The 20,895-nt window shown below is 44.3% G+C and overlaps 1 protein-coding gene across 1 annotated transcript in view; it reads left to right on the forward strand.

Moving 5' to 3' along the window:
- The window catches only part of CRB1 (crumbs cell polarity complex component 1), a 218,993-nt gene extending 213,125 nt beyond the window's left edge, over positions 1 to 5,868 (forward strand). The window contains 1 exon segment of the mRNA XM_075541873.1: positions 5,660 to 5,868. Coding sequence (XP_075397988.1) covers positions 5,660 to 5,868 — 209 coding nt within the window.
- Positions 5,869 to 20,895: the final 15,027 nt, after the last annotated feature.

Here is a 20,895-nt window from a genome sequence, read left to right on the forward strand (position 1 = left end):
TTGGTTGATAATGGGATGGCCCACCTCATTATCAAGCTGGGCCTTCACCACTGAAGTTTCATGAGAGTAAGTGGTAAATGGTAGGACTTCTGAAACCCAAACTGAGCAAGGGGACTGGGGCCATAAAGGTATCAGGAATAGCCATGGATGGAATGCTCACTCTATGACTAGGCACCCCCAGAAGGTCTTCCTACGTGTGAAAGCAGCAGTCCTCAGAGAAGTACTAAGAGATCGGGGTTATATCCCATTGTAGGGAGCCCGGGTGGCATGACAGTTAAACACTTGGCTGCTAACCCAACGGTTAGAGGTTCAAAACCACCCCTTGGCACGGCAAGAGAAATAGCTGACTGTCTGCTCCCATAAACACAACTGTCCAGAAAATCTTTCTTGATATATAACTATGTCTGATCTAAAGCTCTTTCTTATACACAGATGAGCATCACTGGGCTTGTTTCTCTAAAAACCCAGCCTAACATACTGGGCTTATTATGAAAAAAATGTTTTTATTGTTACAACTAACTACAGGAAGACTTTTATACACATAATATATTTCTGATCAAACACTGCACAGACAGTTCATACACACCCATTTGAGGCTGGCTGCTTCCATCACATGCTGTCACTGTGAGTCGAACTCAGAAACCCAGAACAGCAGCAGCCTCCCCATGGTGCCCATGAGGAAGCAGCAGAGAGGTATGGGCACTGCAAAGGAGGCAGAACTGGATTCGGACCCATATTCCCGTCTGAGCAGAATGCTGTTTCCAGGGTCCCTTAAGATCACTCCACATCACACACACATACACACACACACACACACACACACACACACAATGAGATCCCTTTCCTGGAATTAAAAAATGTTTTAAAAAACTAGTGTATTATTAGAACATAGGTCACCATACAGTACCCAGATGAGAAAAGATTTTCAAACCTTATTTAAAATAAGCTCTGGCAATTTCGCCACAGAATGCCGTAGGGTGGCCTTACCTTGGTCATATATAGACGCAACCGTACCAGTGTTTCCCAATGGACCTTCCTCGGGGGAAACAGAAGCGAAGCGTTTTTGTTTATCCCGCAGAGAAAGAGCTCAAAGTAATCATAGTTCAAGTGAAGGACATATAAAATACACTTTCAAAGATGTGATGAAACTGGATAGTTTGGGCACAAGTCATTTCTTTAAAAATAATTTTACATCATATTTGCAATCAATTTGGAGCCTTTGTTTTCAGAAAGAATGCTTACCCCAAATAGCGCAGCCCACCCCAGCAGGCCGGCCTTCGATTCGCTCTGGTTTTCAGGACAGTCCCCACCCTTGCAGGTTCATGTATCACAGCACTTTCAACCATCAAAAGATCCCTTCTGAGTCCGTATATTTTAAGCCAGCTAAAGGACAGCCGAGGGGGGAGGAGGGAGGCCTTTCAACCAAGGGAATTCAAAAGCATGAGGCCTGCTACAGACGATTTCCAACCCCTCCTCATTTGGCTTTATTCCAGAGCGTAATGACATGCCTTGCTTGATGTAGCTAGGGGTCAAGTTCACCAACAGATGTTACCTGGGGCTTTGTATTGCAACAGTAGGTGTGTAGGGGGGTTTGCCTGCTCACACTGCAAGGTCCTAAGGGAGTTCCAGTTTATCTTATTATAAGTGAATAGCATTAGGGATAATGATACATAACATATATATTTTAATATTGCCATAGAATTGATTCAACTCACAGCAACCCTGTAAAGGCTGCGAGTCTTTACCAGAGCAAGGGCCCTCATCTGACGGAGCTGACGCACCAGCGCCGCACTTAGCTGCGCAGCCCTTACTGCGACCAGCAGTACGTGGCAGGTTGGTGGCTTTCCTCTTTTTAGGAAGGAGCATTAGTAATTCAGTGGGTAAGTGCTCAGCTCCTTACCCAGCAGGTCAGTGGTTTGAAGCCATCAGCCTCTCCGAAGTAGAAAGGTGTGGCATGATGCGTCTGAAACGATGATGGCCTTGCAAACCCAAGCCCAACGTACTGCCATCCAGATGATTCCGACAGGGTAGAACCACCCCCGCGAGTTTCCCAGACTGAACTCTTTGTGGGAATAGAAAGCCCCATCTTTCTCCCACACAGCGACTGACGGTTTCGAACTGCTGACCTTGCACTTAGCACGAGGGCTAAAGGGAAACCCCATGGGATGGTTAAATTCCATCCTATCAAGTCTCTGAATCAGAACCAACTCAGCGGCAATGGCTTTTGTTGGTAATATTATTATGTGTTGGGAGCTTACTATAGATTTCACTTTGTATATTTCCCATTCGTTTAGTTTCATGAATTTCCATTCTTTGAAAAAGCTACTCGTATCTAGATTTATACGTGATGAAAATGAATCTCAGCGCGGTGATGAGATGCCTAAGTGGCAGAGCCGTGCCACCACATCACAGCGCCAGGAATGACAGCAGTGAACCTGCCCTTTCACTTTTGTCCCATTTCTGGGAATAACCAGCAACATAGCTCAAGGGGCCTGCCTCCTGGGCAGTCGCAGGATGGACAGAGACCACCAGCCTGTTGCACCGGATTAGAGTTCTGTACAGACTGGCGTCTGTCGGTGATACCCTTTCCCTCGTGGGTTCCACCCAGTAAAACGAAGAGTGAAATGTACCAAATGATAGTGCCCATGTTGCCTTAGCTTCCCCAGGAGAACCAGTCTCCCAAGGGCCCAGGAAAGTTCAGGAAACAGAGGCAAACCAAAGGATTTCTCTCTTTGCCTGGACACTCCCGGCTCACTCATTCAGGAATCCAGTCACTCACTCCTTTCCCTCGCTGCCAGCGAGTCAATCTGGCTCACAGCGACCTTAGGGCAGAATAGAACTGCGCCTTGGGGTGTCCGATCCTTTAAATATTTATGGGTCCCATCTTTCCCCCTGGGAGCACCTGCGTTTGAGGCCCTGACCCAATAGTTTGCCGCAAAATGTGTAACCACCAGAGCACCTTGCTTTATGCCTATCGACGACAGAGCTGATTGGATTAAAGCAGGATCCATTAGGAACCAGTCTGAGCATTACGTAGTAATCCTCAGATAACACCAGGGTTTTCCCTGGTCACATTCCAGCGAATGCTCAGGGCCATCAACTAGGCGCCTAACAGGAACAGCCTAGAGACGGACAGAACTTGAGTTTGCTAAGAAGTGCCTGGCACGCTGTGTCTTTTGATTGTGCCTTTTTAAGGCCCTGTCTTGGGCTATACCTGTTATGAGTCCAGCCTATGATTCCCTTTGTTTTGGGTCCCCTCCCACCCCCAGCCCATACTTACATTAATACATGATTTGATGCTTCTTGTAATTGGATAATAACCATGTGTTTACTCACAGAAGGATGGCCACACGGTTTGACTGAAGAGCTCCTCCTTTAGTTGTGGTAACTGGTGTTGTTTTGTTTCTCAGAAAGTACGGAATTCTCTGAAATCCTATAAACTTTATTCAAACAGCTCCAGTACCTAGAGGAAGAAACTTTTGTTTTGACCCAGAATTTTTCACAGTGACTTGATTGTGGAGAAGGAAGCGTACCTATCCCACACTCTCTCCCCGCATTACTCAGTGCTCTTAAGTCCTTTCAGAGCTGAGACAGAGTCAAACAGATCCACAGGGGGTTCGAGGCGGGAATCTTTAGGTAAGAAGATTGCCATGTCTTTCTCCCACAGAGAGGCTGATGGGTTTGGACCTTTCAGGTAGCAGAGCATCACCTTGTCACCCACCCACTCTCCCACTACCAGGGTGCAATTATTCATTAGGAATCTAAAATTAGCTTTCCCCAATCTGGATTCATTGTCTTTCTATTCAAGCTGGCTGCTGCCTCTGTGTATTGCATTGCAGTCCATCAAGGGGGGACTTCATCTCTATCACCTCCCTCTCCCCTCCCTCCACCAGCCCTTCAATTCTTACTCTGTTGTCAAATTTAGAGAGAGATCATGACTAATAAAATAAGTTTGTTTTCCTTGCCTCCAGCTTCTCCACTCCCACCCATCCTCCACCCCATGACCAGAGCCAAATTAATAAAACACAGATCTGGTCACATCGTGTTCTTGCCTAAAAAGCTCCCCTAGTTCCCCACTGACTTCAGGAATGTATCCAAATTTTAATGTGGCATTTAAGTTTCTTAACAAGGTTACTTTATCGCTTTAGTTCTCATCAACTCTTCAAACATTTCCAACTCAAACATTTGCATTTATGGACACTATCTTTGGCCACACTCGATGTTTTACTCTTTCCCCAACTCTTAAGTAATTTTATCTCCCCTTCCCGTTTTAATTTCAAATTATTTCATCCAATTTGAATCTTCTACTTGAAAGATTTAAATGTCCAGGCATCCTTCAAAGAACTGTTATAATAATGTCCTTTCCATTTTACTTCACCTACAACCCAGTACATTTAGTTTAGGAAATACCTCCAGTGCTTTATGATTCTTTGTTAATGCACGTGTCTTTCACCCCCCCAATCTCAGCTCCAAATTGCAAACTTTGATTGGTCTTCTATCTTCATAGCTGACCTCAGTACACAGCACTTAGAAAAAGGTTAGTCAATGGTGTTGAATGCACAAGCAAACTAACAAGTCACATTTGAGCGAGTTCCATCGGAAGTAAACCCCAAGACACCGTTAGGAAGAAACCCCAGTATTATTTTAATTGTATATTGATTAGTTCGAACCAAGACAGGGAGGGGAAACGCGGCTAGCAAGGATCTTCAGCATTCCCTAGGATGTTTCCATTGTTGCAGTTTGGGAAAAAAGAAGTCGAGAAGAGGGGCAACAAAGAAAGCCAAATGCAGAGGTAGAAGGGCTTGCTCCTGACTTTACACTGCCAGAGGACTGTCTTTGAACCCTAGAAATTCAAATAGCAATGCCTGTCATATGTCATGCTACCCACCGTCACCTGGAAAGAGAGGGCTCACACTTTTGAGGATGGCGCAGAGAGGGCAGCTTTCTGTCCTGTTGCACACAAGGGCACGATGAGTGGGCACTGCATGGGGGTCCTCACACAGCAGAGGACAGGAGCTCCCAGAGCTCCGACTTGCTAAGACGTGCTTGGCAGACATTGGAGTCCACAAGCTGCTAACCACTATGTGCACGTAGCACCCCTGAAAGCCTGGCTTCTCCCTTCCTAAAGATTCAGGTTCCGCCTTCAACTCCTGTGTTTTCACAACCATTCCCTTGTCACAGTGAATCCAAATCAAAGTGGTGACTGTGGAGACTGCGAACCCCTGACCCCCCGATCTTTCCCACGATGCCCACTAATTTAATTTGCTTCCTTTCCCAACAAAAGCCTGGAAAACAACCACTCCTTGAGTCCCCAGTCGGAACTTCTGGCACTGGAGGAGAGCGACTGAATCATAGGTTCCAATGGGGGTAGAAATGTTTTACAAAAGCGACTGTGGCTGAAGACATCGAGTGGCTTCAGTGGGCGCTCCACGCGCCGCATTGGCCGGCCGGTGCCCTTCGCTGCAGGCGCGGGTGGTTTTCACACGCTCTGGGAATAAGCAAGTCTGGGTTTCCCGCAGCACCCAGGCCTCGGCACAGCACCGAGCGGTAGCCAGGGGCTCGGTGGGTTTTCATTCCAGGGCAAGTCCTCCTGGTGCCCTCAACACTTGTCTTGCTCGATAATTTATACCTCAATTATTTCGATCCTTCCAGCTGGCAGATGGCTTGATCTCGGACGTTTTCACGGCGATTGGCGCAGTGACTCTAGCCTTGCTGTTGATCCTCTTTCTGGGAGTGGTGGCTTCTGTCATAGCCGCCAAGAAAAGGGCGACGCAGGGATCCTACAGCCCGAGCCTCCAGGAAAAGGAGGGCGCCCTGGTGGAAATGTGGAGCCGGCTGCCGCCGCCAGCGCTGGAGAGGCTGATCTAGGGGAGCCCGGGCCCCCAGCCCAGAGCAAAGTCCCAGGCCGTTACCGTGATGATGATTGACGTGGCTTTCTGACTCTCCTGGAGATGCGCCAACGGGGTCTGCATTGGAAAGATGGGATGGCTGCCTTTGGGCACCTTAAAGCCTTTCATTGGGGTTCCATTTGACCCCATTGTTTCGTTGTATGAATTAGCCAGTTCCAGAACAACGTCATCTTTCCGATCCTTGCAGCCTCATCATTAGCAAAAACCGTTTTCCAGGGGACAAAGATCTGGGAAAAGCTCCAGGGCCTGTTGGCTGAAATTCTTCACAAACTTCAGGGTGCGCTTCAGCTGTCAATGGCCTTTTGTATTACTGAGACCTTGTAGAAGAAATAGAGCCGTAATTTCTCCTGTTGGGTGGGGAAAGACTTACTGATGACTAGATGTACCCCTTGTCCTTCCATCGAAAGACTCAGGGGAAGCTCCGGAATGAACTACAGCTAAGAAGTTGGATTAGGGGAAGTAAATAAAAATTGAAATGTGGTTGTTCTCCTTCATAGTTTTCTTTTGCATCGTGTGATATCACACGGGGGAAACAATAATCTCTGTTTTTGAATTAGAACCTCCAGCTAAATCATCTCAAGCTAATTACTCTTAAAATTGTTAGGTTGGTTACAGTCAAAACAATTACCGAGGTTAGCGAAGGAAGACAATCTGAAAGGCCAATCCTTTTCCTTGTAACTGCTTAGGATAAGTCAATCATTATTGTCAAAGGTAAAGACTCCAACGCCAGTGTGCGCTCTTCAAATGACGTGGGAAAATGGTTCTCCTTTGGGGTTTAAAGAGAAAATAGCAGATCTTCTATTTTTGGTTCTATCTCCACAGTATTTGCTTCTATTCTGTGCATCTTTTGAAATGTACATTATATGCTAATACCATAGGATAGAAATGCGATTTAAGATAGGCGTACCTGTTTCGCACACATGCTGACATTTTTAGTAACAAGTTTGTACGATGTGATTATGAGTGTGTGACAAATGATACTCTGAAGGGACCCCTCCTTCTCAGTTACGCAAGGATATCATCCGGCAATTGCTCATTTTTTGTCCCAGCTTCAGGTCTCCCACTCTCCTAGACCATTCCTCTCAGCACCGACCGTGCTGCCAGGTTTCCTATCGGGTACGTTCCCCTCTCTCAGTCCCCAGCCCCTTCCAATGACCTCATATTTCTCAAAACCCTTTTCAGCACAACATCCTTATTTTAGATTGAATTGGGCCCACCCTCCAAATATAGGCTGAGTTCCTGAACCTTGTATCTGTGGAGGTAATTCTGTTTGGAAACAGGAATCTTTTTTAATGTTAATGGATCCATGCTATGTTTAGGGTGGAGAGTGAATCTAATTATTTCTGAGTTATAAAAATTCCAAAATAGACATAGAAACACACACACACATAAATAAATAACTAAACGGGAAGAAACGGGCCATATAAGGATTGTCTATATGGCAGGAAAAGCCAAGGAAGCAAGGAATACGGCCGCTGCCCACCAGAAAGCACGGCCAAGATCCTGATTTAGACATTTAGCCTTCAGAACTGTGAGGACGAGTTTCCGCTCTGGAAAGCCAGCCTCTTCTGATGTTCGTGTTACGACAGCACTGCTCAGGCGTGTTCTCTATTCTCTACTTCCTTCGTCTCCTCCTTTTTCTTTTCAATCACTCTCATTGGACCTTTCTCCTCGACATTCCATGCAAAACCACATGCCCAGTGCCGTCCACATGGCCAGACTCAATGGCTAGTCTTCCACCCTCATCTTTTCCAGCTTTCCACAGCACTAGAAACAAGTGTTGTTCCTTTCTTGAAACAGTTTCCTCCCTTGGCAAATGGGATAACATTCTATGTTGATTATCTTCCTCTCTCACTCCCTGTTCATTCTCACTTCCCATTGTTGATTCCTCCTTGTCTTTGTCTCTGTACCATTTATTCTTACCTAACTTACATATCTCTTGCTTCCTGTTTCTTCTAACTAGAATTTAAATTACACAAGGACGAGGTTTTGATCTTTTCCACTGTAATATTTTTCACCTAGAACAAATCAGGAAATAACTTCATTGTCCCTAAGCCGATTTCAATTCAGTTCAATCCCTATAGGACACAATAGAACTGCTCAGGGGGTTTCCAACGCTGGGCAGCTTATGGAAGCAGATGGCCTCATCTTTGTCCCACGGAGCGCCTGGGGCTTTGGAAGCGCTGGGGTTTCGTTCGTAGCACAACATTCCCCCCACTGTGCCACCGTGATTCAATCTCACCTGGAACAAGGTAAGGTCAAAGCACAGGAAATATATTTTGGATGAATCACTGGTATTCATACTAGTCATCAACAAAATTACAAAGTACCCACTCATTGCTCTGTCTGCTAAACTCATATCTTTGTAGCCCAGTCTAATATTTTACCAAATCTATCTACCGTATGTACTCAAATAGAAGCCGACCCAAGTATAAGCCTAGCTACATAATTATTACCTGGGAAACCAGAAACACTGACTGACTCGAATATAAGCCTAGGGTGGAAAATGCAGAAGTTATTGTTGAGTTTCAATGATCAAAAGAAATGAAAATAAAATTACTAAAAACTGAGACATCAGTGGAGTAATATATTTAAATATTTATTTTAAATAAAAAACACAAATAAAAGGACAACAAGCCATTTAACATTAGTAAACCAGCACAGTAAGTGGAAAATAGGTTCAACAAAAACAATAAGCTATCAACAATGATACCTTAAGAGTACTATTCCCTGAGCTCAATCAGCAACCAAGCTAAAATGTAGAGTTGAAATCCTTTAAAACTGGATTCATCATCATCATCCATATCCCAATGCAGAATTTCAGCTGGTGTGAGGTCATCATAGACGCTGTCTTCACTGAGATCGCTGTCATCACTATCACTGCTGTCATTTTCATACAAAGCGCAGTCTTCACTGCCACCCATAGCATTACTAATACTACATTTCTGGAAGGCACGTCGCACCATGTCTTCTGGAATGTCTTTCCATGCATCTCGAACCCACTTTGCTATTAACTCTCTGTCAGGCTTCATGAAATTTCCTCCTTTTTTTAGTCGGGCTTGACCAGATGGCATCCGTTCATGCCACATCCTTTGCACATGGTCTTTAAAAGGTTTATTCAAAGATACAACCAGAGGCTGCAGTACTGATGTAAGCCCACCTGGAATAATGGCTAAAGTAACTTTACTAGATTTTGCTAATTTTTTTATGTCATCCAATAGGTGGGCTCTGAACATTTCCCAAACAAGTAAGAATGGCTTTTTCAAGGCTGCTCCTGATTGTCGGTTCCAAATTTCTTCCAGTAATTTTTCTGTTCCGTCTTTATCCATCCAGTCTTAAACAGGTGCATGCACAGTAATTCTTGGTGGGAAATTGATCTTTTTATGCAAGGTCTTTCTTTTAAAATTAATGACAGGACGCAGCTTAGTTCCATTAGCCAAACATGATAGAACAACTGTAAAGTGTTTTTTTTTTTTTCATTTCCTGTGGTTTTAAGAAAAAAAGGTTTTTTTTTTCTCCTAAACTTGCCACAATTCTGTTGCTTGGAAGATCAAAAGTCATGGCAGTTTCATCCATATTCCCAATATCTGCCAGGTCATAATTATAAATCCTTCTTTGTTTTATAATAAATGACTGGAATGACATAATTTTTCCTTCAAGGTCTTGTGGCAATTTCTGGAAAATCTTTGTTCTTTGTCTCAAACATAGTAGGCCAAACCTATTCATGAAGCGGGTCCACCATCCTGCTGACTCAGCCAATTTTTCAATGCCTGGTGCTTTATATTTGTCATCCTTAGCCATTTATAGAGCACGTATGTGGATTCCCATGCATGTTACACAGTAACCATTTTGATGACACTCCGTGCCCATTTATGCAATTCACTCTCTAGAGCCCCATAAAAAGACGTTAAACCACAATGAGCTTTTTTAGCTTTTGGAATCTGATCCAAGTTAGCCTTCATTTTTTGCCACTCCCTCACATGCTTTTTGTCAGCACAGAATTCCCTACTTGAAATAGTGTTATTGCTCTCTTCTGCTCTTGACACAACCTTCATTTTGAAACCAGCCTCATATGACTGGCATTTTTGTTTTGGTCAAGAGTATCCATTTCTAATAGGATAAAAAAATCAAGACTTTGAAAAAGAACTTTCATGATAATCCCCCCCCCCCCCCCCCGCGATATGTTAGCTGGGAGGCGGGGGAGTCCGTGCGGGCATTGAAAGCCCTGCAGTGTCAGCGCGGCTTTGAATGAACAGCAGAGAAATGGCAATCGCCTGCGAGATAATAGGCGCTTGTCCTGTTACCTCGGGGTGCCCAGCGAGATGTTATACCCCATTTTTCTGTGCTGAAAACTTGGCTTATACACGAGTATATACGGTAAATTTGCTCTAAGTGTAAGTTCAAGAAGATGTCTATATCTAGGAGTCAGTGCCTAGAGCATACAAGTAAATGATTTTTGTGTATATCATTAGAACTACAACTTTATAATAGAGGTGTAGATTTAAAAAAACCAAAAGGAGATGCTACTTAAAGGAAGAGAATAGATAGGTCCCTTTTGAAAATGCAGACTATATTTGTTACAAAAAGAAATTTGATCCTATGGTATTAGCACAAGTAAGAAAGACAAAAGCCAGAAAACCTCAGCACCATGGAGTCGCTTTTGACTCGTAGCAACCTTATAGGACAGGGTAGAACTGCCCCTGTGGGTTTCTAAGGCTGTAACTCTGTCAAACTGCCAATCCTGCGACTGGTGTCTGTGGTTCAGAGGAAACTGTCATCATATAATTGTCATCACAAAAGGACAAGTACTATATGCGAGGGGGTACCCAAAAATGGAATTGCTTTTTTAAAGCTATGTATTTATATATTATTTTACAAACTAACCTTATCATATTCAAACTACTTTCCATTATACTTAATACATTTGTCAAATCTGCAATTCCATTCTTGCACATTTTTTTCAAACTCAGCTGTTTGGATGACTGACTGTATCTCTCTCATCTTTTCTTTACCTCTTCTGGTGATGAAATTGCTGTCTTTCATGTCCCTCTTCATTTGGGGAAACATAAAGAAGTTGCCCAGAGCAAGGACAGGTAAGTAAGGCACATGGGGCAAGACAGGCTTGATGCTTTTTGCCCAAACTGGTGCATTGAGATGGCCGTGTGAGCAGGTGCATTGTCGTGGTGGCAAAACCAGTCCCCTGTCTGACACAACCAGGCCTTTTTTGTTGCACACTGTTACACAATCTTTTCAGAACCTCTAAAGAGAAAGTGTGATGGATGAACAGTCTGACCTGGTGGAACAAACTTCAAATGCACATTCCCCTCACATAAAAACAACAAAAAACAAATGTGCATCGGTTTTGGGTGGTACCCTCTCATGGATATATGAGGACGGTACAAACAGATGGAGTCTCGTTGTATTTCCTTTGAGTCAGGGTTGGCCATGTGAATTGTTTGACCGACAGGATGTCATGGATGTGACACTCTCCATGTCTCAGCAGGCCAGACTCAAGTCTTTTGCCCTCTTGGAAGGTGGGCAGCCAGGAGATGGCCAGGCTTTGAAGAAGTCTGATATGAAAACGCCCAGGTGTGTAGCTTCCTGTTGAACTTGGCACAATGCCCCTGCTAAATACAGCCACGTAAGTGACACAGGTGAGAGCAATACAGGATAACTCACTCAATGTCTAGAATCCCGAGAAAACCTACATTGTTGTGTTCAGTGTCTAAGGCCAGCGCAGTGTGTTATGCATACAGCAATGCATAACTGAGACACAATTATTCATCCACGGAGGCCCCCGAAGGATCACAGCAACAGGGGTGCTTCTCTGGTTCTAGTTTTTCAGCTTCTTTCATCGGAGCTCCTTGTCTGAGCATTAATGAACGGTACAGCCTTCATATGCATAGTAACAATACTTAGTACATTATTTATGAAACAAAGCAAATACTGCATGTACCTGCTTTTTCTCCGAGTGGCAAATAAGGATCCATTAAATCAAACGGCTTTGGGTAGCACTGAGGGCCGTGGGCCTTCTAGTGCAGCTTTTAGCAGGCTTCGGGGTGCACACGCCATCCTACTTCCCACCCTAGGTCAGCCGTGGCTGAGGACAGTCAAGGTAAAGGCACATCTGGTGTGTGTCTACAAGGAATGACGGGAAGGTTCCTTTAAGTGGCCCCTTTGTGGCTTCTGTAGCCCAGTGAGCGGAAAGAGAAGTGGGAAATGACAAGACTGTGGCTTGAATTGTGAGATCCACCCTCTCTGATGTCCTGAGAACATCAGGGGCTCGTCTCGTTGGCACTCCCTAGGTGGTACACAAGGTGTGTGCATCCACCCAGCGGCCCGTGTGCAGTAAGGCCTGGCAATCTGTCCCTATGGGCATTGGAGCGGAGAAGCACTGACAAAGTTCTCCTTTGTAGCAACACGGGCCGCAGGAAGTCGGGATCTGCTGGACAGAAATGGGTTCTTTATCATGGTGATGGAAATAGGCAGGGTTCCCAGAGGCTGGCCCTGGGCAACTGCTGTCATTGTTGTCATCCATTCATACAAGTGACAGTAATTGGGGCATAATAGCAGTGCTTGTAGAAGTCTTCACAGTCATAGTAGTGATGATGTTAATAAGAATGATGGGCCTCAAAAAGTGAAGAATGAAAGTTCTCTTTTGGGGCACCTGCTAAAGGACAAGACAATGCTAAGCTGGCAACACTACAAACAGTGTGTCTCCCTTAGACTCACAGCGGCCCTTTAAGGAGGGATATTATTAAAATCATTTCGAGAGGCTTTGGAGATGCAGAAACATGGTCGGGATTTCCGCTCTGCCTCATCCTTGAGACCCAGGCTGTACCTGCCAAATGGAGGCCACACTTCTACCTAACAGGCTAGTTAGGACAACTAGGAAAAAGGGTAACGGAGCTGTGGTGACATTATGCTGAAACACTCACATACTAACCTGAGGTTGGTTGTTCAAACTCACAAGCCTCTACACCAGAGGAAAATGAGGCAATCTGCTTCCCAACCCCCCCCGCCCCCAGCTTTGGAAACCCTATGGGGCAATCCTCCTCTTACAGGCTCTCTGTAAGGTGCAGCCATTCTTCCAACTGTGAGTTCGGGTTGTAGGCTAGGCGCAAACGCTGAGCTGCAGGGAGCACATAGTCTATAGGACACATTGTTAGTGTTCGGCCAAGGTGGGCTGTTTCTAGGACGTGCAGGTAGCAGAGGTCACAGGTGGGTTGTTTCCAAGCTCCATCTCCCCCACAAACCAAAGGCCACCTACACACCTCCATGCCTTCTTTCCATCTGTATGTGGTATGCTGGTCAAATAAGTGGATTTTCTAATTTTAAAAAGATTTCTTTTCTCATGCTGTTCTCATTCCTTGAAATTGTCCCCAAGATGGCGGCGCCGCCCCCGCTGAAGAAGTCCCTTCATTTAAAAGGCTGAAATGAGCCACAGATAGCATTTATGCTTCTCAGTAAAACTACCAGGAACTAAAAAACCCCACGTCTCTGCGTCCCTATCGATTGCATGTATGGCTACATATATATATATGGTTATGCGATACACGGGTAGATGTACACACATACACACCTATTTTGCTTCGCAGAGATTTGGTTTGGTCCCTGTCCTTTGGGATTAGTCCGGAAGCGTCTTTTGTTCGGGGTCACAAGCATCTACCACCACCAACAGCTGGAAACATTGCGAGGATGGTCTCCTTTCCGTCCGTCCTCCTGTGCATCCGGATTTGCTCAACACCTTTCACCTGGTTGTGCTTGGCTGTGGTATGATTCAAGCCATGAAACTTTCTGCAATTCAGAGGTGAGTATGACCTTCCAAATTCCAACCTGTTTCCAGCAAACGTGCCATTTGTGCTGCTGTGCACTGCAATGAGTGGTGATGACAAAAATGCCTGTTTCCGATTTAAACCCACTCGTCCACTATGATTTCTTTCACCTGGGCTAAGCTCTATTTTGTTCCCCAAATCTAGAAAAAACATCCATCAAATATACTTGGCAGTGTTTGCCTGAGGACAACTGTTTTAAGGACCAGTTCCACGTTCCCCTAAAGTCTTGGGAAACGGCTTCCCTATAAAAAGTCCTCTCCAATCCAGTGTTGGAGGCATTCGTGATTTACAGCTTGAGGTTTCCGGCTTCCAACTGAAGCTCATTTGCAGTTAAAATAAGAAAACATCCAGATCGAAACTGGTGTTCCAGAACCCTGATGGGTGCACTCCCTGCCACAGTCCGCATATGCCCTGGGTCCATTCACTCAGCTCCCTGCTCAACATCCACCCGCTGCATGGGCAGGCGGTTCCAATCCTGATGTCTGGTGCAGGTTCCTGGTAACAGAGGCAACCAGAAATGTTATTGTGCAAAGGCTGTTTTGCTTTCTAGCACACACTTAAAAAGGCGGAAGAAAGGTTACCTTATAATGACTTTGGAATATTCAAGTTTGCAAAAATATAAACTATCTTCATTTCTCATGCTGCTGTGACATAAATACCACAAGTGGGTGGTTCCAATGGACAAAAACTAATTTTCTGGCAGGCTACCGAAACAAACAGATGACAAGAACAACAAAAGCTCATTGCCACCAAGTTCATTTTGATTCGTGGTGACCCCTGAGGTCACCCTGTGGGTTTAGACTGCAGAAAGTCCCATCTTTCTGCCGTGGAGTGGCTAGTGGTTTTGAACTGTTGATCTTGCAGATCCCAGCTTATGTAACCACTGTTAGCAAACATTGTGGGGGCAGAAATGCACACCCAGTGTGCTGGCTCCGGGGGAGGCTCTCTGTCAACTCTGGGACGTGCCTTCTTCGCAGGACTCCATGTCCACGTCCACACGGCATGTATCGGTTTCCTGTTGTTGCTTGACTTGATGCCCTAATATGCTCCTTTTCTACCCCCCAGACGATTGCCTTTGAACTCACCCTGTATTGACAGAGCCTTAGTAACATAACAACGAAACCCCTGTTCCTAAATGGGAGTACAGCCATATATAGAAACTGGCTGCTCTGGAGTTGATTCTGATTCAGCGTACCCCTCTAAGGCAGCGGACTAGCCCACATGGCTTCCAAGGCTCTGGGCCTTTGTAAACGCGGTCTGCCATGTCTTCCTGCCACGTGGTGGCTGGTGTGTTCAAATAGTTCAGTCAGCGACTGAGCACGAAGCCCTTTTGCTACAAGGCTCCGCTATCCGCATGGATTGGGGTGCGGGTTTATAATGCGTTTTGAGGAGACACAATTCAATACATAAGAATAAACATTAACCTACAAGAGTAAGCTTAATCCTGAGACTATTTTGTCATGAACAAAATTCAACTAGCCCTATCTCTAAAGGTTCCTTTGATGGAATTTCAAAAATAATAGAAAACGCTTGTAAGGTCCAGAATATAGGCGTATTCATACGAATGATGGCTTACAATCTCCAGGAAAGTGTTTGATATTTTTCTCTACTGCTATTTGATTCTCTGGCAAAGAAGCCAGATTCTCTGGAAAAGAAGCCAGGGGGCTTTCTTGACTGGTGACTGAATGGATCGTGGATTTCAATCTGGCATCCCTCTGCTGCCAGATACCGATTTCATTCAAATATTGAATATTCACTAATAGGACTTAAGCATTTCCAATTGAAGAGGGTCAGGATGATCAACTTACTAATTATGGGTAGTTCATCCAATGGCAGGTCACTGATTAGAGAAAATTTCAATTATCCTGATTAGCACTTACTATACTAACAAAATGAGAGGTCTTTTTGTGGGAGGGAAAAAAACGAAGAAACCATTCTGTGTAATTAAAGGGTAAAGTGTGATACTGTTATTTGAATTGGAGATAAGCCACCTTCAATCATTTGAAATGAAATACGAATTTCTCCACTACCTCTGCCTTGAAGAATCTGGGCAAACACACTATATGATAACATTGCATTTTGGGGGGATTTCCCAGCATTCCTGTGATTTATGTGAATATTGTTTTGAGCTTCTTAAAATATTGCATTAGACATAACAACCATTCTCAAGAGTTGTTAATCTAAAGAAAGATGCGGAAGAGTGTCCGTGCTGCCATGACAACAAATCCTCTGCCATCACCGCTGTCTTAAAATACCTGAAATCTAGGTATAGGTAATATTCCCCACTTATTGTGAAAGAGATGATGCCAAGATGGTCAAGATGATGGTCAAGAAATTAAAGTTTGAGAAGATAAAACCAGCCCCCCCTCAAAAACATTCCAAGATGCAAAAATTCAAAGTTCCAAATTAAAGATAGATATCAATAGTTTTGCAATCATTGGAGTCCAAAGTCAGTCACCTTCCATGAATGGCATTATGGGCAAGTCTGGACAAACAGACTTTGTGCTTGTTAAGGATGCAGTTGTTGGGTGTAATGAGTCCATTCTATCCCCCAGGATGGAAAAGAGCTACTTCCGTGGGCTTCCAAGGTTGGAGGCGCTAGAGGACCAGATCACCAGGCCCTGCTCCTTCGGGACAGCGTGGGGGCCCACTTTCCAATGAGCCTCCTAGCTCTCAACCATGGCACCACTCTATAATGAACTATGCAATTAATTAATTACATAGCCAGAGTGCTATAGCTAGAAAGACTAGGCTTTCTACTTACTCTGGTAAAGAGCTACAGTCTCAGAAAGTCACAAGGGCAGTTTACCCTGTCTTCTAGGGTCCCTCTGAGTCAACATGAACTCAGTGGCAGTGTTTGAGGTGCTTTGATTTCTAGGGTCTCTAAGGATCCTTGGTGGTGCAGTGGTTACCACAAGCTTGGCGCTTTGAAACCACCAGCCGCTCAGTGTGAGAAAGATGAGACTTCCTTTTCCTAAAGAGTTAGTCTGCAAGCCCACGGGGACAGTCATACTGCATTATCCTATAAGGTCACTATGAGTTAGGGTTGACACAATAGCAAGGAGTTTCATTTTTTTAATAGGGTCTCTATGACTCAGAATTAACTTCATGACACTGAATGTTGAGTAGTATTTTCCATCATAAGTTAGATATGAAAAACTTACTCCTTAGAGGTAATTTATTCTCCTTAAGCCTAGGAAAATGTGTCGGACGCTGTCAGCTGCCAGCATTTGTTACAGTCAGTCAACCCCTGCCTTGGAGATAGGATAATTCAGTCAACCTTATGACTCTCCACAGAGAATACTTGTTTTACATATATATATATATATAAAAGAATCTTGTTCATAAAATATGGGAAGTAGCAACTACAGAAATAGAAAACCCAGGAAAATGGGGAAATCAGGAGCAGACTCTGAGGAACAGTCAGTTGGCATAACAGAGTTCACAAAGATAATGTCCTCCTTCCTGCTTCGGTGAGTGGTGACTGAGATCCGAAAAGCTAATGAACACCCATCTAAGGTGTGATGAGTGCTCTATCCCGGCTTGGAGGAAAGAGTGTGAAAAGGGACAGACAGAATCAGTTAGTTCAATGGAACGAGGGTGCCCGTGAACGCCAGCTCCATGACCCGAGTCAGAAGATGTCAGTGGTGCCTGGTTGCCACTACTAAGTGCTTCGAAAAGGGTCACATCAGAAGGCACTGGATGGAGTGGGAGACAAATGTAGAACAAATCTCCAAATCACAAGAGACAGGCCCCCAGGTAGGATAGAGACTGGTGGAACCCCAAGACTACCCCCCTTAGTCACCCTTACTGCCTGGAACTGAACTCATCCCCATGCCAGGATAACCAACCACTGAAGAACAAACGGTTTACCCATAGAAAAGTACACAGGCTTAAGAAAAAAGGTGGGGTGGAAACAAGAAGCAGAGGGAGGAAGTGGGTTAAATGATAGTACTTGGGGCTATTAAATGGATGCGCTGACACAAAATGTGTATAACTGCTGAAAATCCACAGAGGGTTTGCTCTGTACACCTTTGCCTAATTCTCAATAAAATGTTTTTAAATAATAAAGAATGGTTTTTCAATGTAAAGAATGTAGTTGATGTCTCTAAATTGTGTATGTAAAAGTTGTTGAGATAGTATGTTTTGTTGTGTATACTTTCACCATTAAAAAATAACAACAAAATAGCAAATGAAGGAAAGCAACAAAAACAAACCTGGGCATAAAAATGTACCATCTTCTCTGGAATCAACTATGTTTATGCCCCAGCCCCACGCCTGCCCGGCGGCCCATCACCAGATTGCCAAGTGGAGTTCTGTCGTGCAGCCCACCCCCCTCTTATTTACCGATGAGAGCTTCACTGGCTAACGTGTCCAGAATTTCTTCAACAAAATACAGATCTCCCCAACCCCCACTGTGTTTGTATGGAGAGGTTGTTTACTTTCTCAATGAAAAATATTAACAACCTTTACCCACCCCCTCTCCCCAGCTTCTTGTGAGAATAAATAGAGCGTCAGCCTCTTCTGCATCCGGGGTCAACTCCGATGGTGGCTTAGCCGGGTATGCGGATAGTGAAAATCCATCTGTCAAGAAAGTAACGTTGATGTAAACATTCTTAGGCAACTACTTTTTATCAGAGTTAAGTGTGCAAAGTACAACTCTCTTATTTCAACATAATCACATGTGATCTCTGAAGAGGAAATGATGGAGCTTTTTACCTCGCTACAATTTACTTCTCAGCAGATTTTTCTATCCTGGGTTCAAACTCCACTCACTCCTTGGTCATTGTCTTACTACTCCCGCTAAAACTGCAGTTCTCAACCTGTGGGTCATGACCTCTTTGGGGGTCAAATGACCCTTTCACAGGGGTCACCCAATTCATAACAGTAGCAAAATGACAGTAATAAAGTAGCAACGACAATAATGTTATGGTTGGGGGGAGTCACCAGCACATGAGGGGATCGCAGCATTCGGAAGGTTGAGAACCACTGCTCTCTACAAAGGAATAAACCCATTCCCTAGCTGGGCAGCTCCCCTGAACCCCCCACCTCCGTTACATCGGACTGCGGTGCTCCTCGAAGGCTGTCCTCCTGCTACCGAGACGTGCTTTCGCTGACAATTTCACGGGTGTTCAAACTTCCTAGAGTTTTCACACTTCCTAAGGAGGATCAGCAATGAACGCCCTACAGTCACAATGGTCCTCTCATCTCCAGCCAGTCGTGGGGATGAAATATGACTTGACAGCCTGGCATGTTGTGGGGTCTCCATGAAGGAGGCACAGCTCCACAACAGACAGCAAGCCAATATTTTTTTGAGTTATATTAGCACAGCTGAAATACAAGGACATGATTTAAAAACAAGTAAATGTAAATATTTCCCTCACACCCAAAGAGCAAAATTATTCAGTGTATTATATATTTTACTAAATTTACATATTTTCATAATCTACGACACTAAATGTATGAATTGTCGCAGATCTTGCATTTGCTATTAAGTACAAGGGAGCCTGAGTGGTACTATGGGATCCTAAAACCAAGGTCAGGAGTTCAAACCCACCGCTGCTCCATGGGAGAAAGGTGAGTCTATCTGCTATCTTGAAGACTCACAGCCTTGGAAACCTTAAACAGGGTCACTGTGAGTCAGCATCAACTGGATGCCCATGGGGTTGGGCTAGGTATAATATAATTCTTGAAGTCAAACATATTGTCTAGAATGTTACCTGGGAGAATAAATAGATGTGACAGGGAAGATTGTACAAAACATAATTTCGTTGAAAGAACGTGTCTGTTTTTCAGGGCAAAGAGCAGCAGGGTCCGTAAAGAAAGATTCCTGTATGGAGGGAGGTAGTAAGAGATGGAAAAGAGGACACGATGTGTCAATTATGGAGATACATACGACTGACATTTTAAAATAAAACATGGGTAGGGAGTCTGAAATGCAGAGTCGGCGATCAAGAACACTGGATCGCTGACTCTATCATTCAAAATACCCACCCTATTAAGATGGCTTCATCACCTACTTTACAATGGGTCAGGGGGAAAATTAGGCGAGAATTGCATCAACTAATTTACATTTGTTTAAGGTTTAAAATGGCCTCTAAATTCTTTCCTGATGAGATAACATCTTCAAAAATCATTAAATAAATGTAACAAGCAATCGCCGGAACAAATCAAGTGTCAGTTGTACATATACATAGCATTCAACTTAAACCTTAAAATCCGCAGTGTGCTCCACAGCTAACGCTGTGCTTCCCTAATGAACAACACTGTGTAAAGAAACGGCTATGGCAGCTGACAGCAAACCCGTAATTCACCTCTCCCCCCCGTATGCCTATGTGTTGCACAGTGGTGGCGCATGCACTGCTATAATGCTGGAAGCTTGTATTTAAAATACCAGCATAATGGTCCATGATGGGCAGGTCGGAGTGGAGCTTCCAGACTAAGACAGACTAGGTAAAAAAGGCTGGTGTTAGATTTTCAAAAATTAGCTGATGAAAACCTTATGAATCACAGCAGAATATGGTCTGACATAGTGCTAAGAGGTAAGCATCCTATGTTGGGAGGCACTCCAAACACACAGTGCTTTGGGGTGTGTGGCAGGGACTGCAAACAAAACAATGGACTCCTCACAACCACGAGAGGTAGGTGGCACAGGACCAGCAATTTTGAAAGGGCTATCATACAAGGAGATTTCAAAGAGTTCATGGGAAAATTCTGTTCTAATTCCACTTTTCCACAAACTTTTGAAGTCCCTTTTTGAAGTCCCCACTCACTTAAGAGTTCACAGGGATGAGGTCCTTCCAAAATCCTTACATAATGATGAATGACAATCGGTTCTATTTCATTCAGCAACATGCTATGAGGCAACTATCTATTGTGGGCCTAATAGTTTGCTGAAAACAAAACAGGACCTGTGCTTTCAAGAGATGGTCTGACCATCTGGGTCAACTGGAGAATGGATTTATGTACGCGATCATTAGCTATTCAACTTCCCCTCTGACTCAGAGCAGAGCAGCTGGGGACAATGGGCACAGATGAGTTGTTTGAGCTGCTTGTTGAAGTGGGGTTAGAGAAGGAAGTAGATAAAAATGAATGGTCACAAGACAATCGGGCAACTGTGGCAATAGAACTCTATCCAGGAGGCTATGGAG

The sequence above is a fragment of the Tenrec ecaudatus genome, chromosome 1 (genome assembly GCF_050624435.1).
Source record: "Tenrec ecaudatus isolate mTenEca1 chromosome 1, mTenEca1.hap1, whole genome shotgun sequence".
Lineage (NCBI taxonomy): Eukaryota > Metazoa > Chordata > Mammalia > Afrosoricida > Tenrecidae > Tenrec > Tenrec ecaudatus.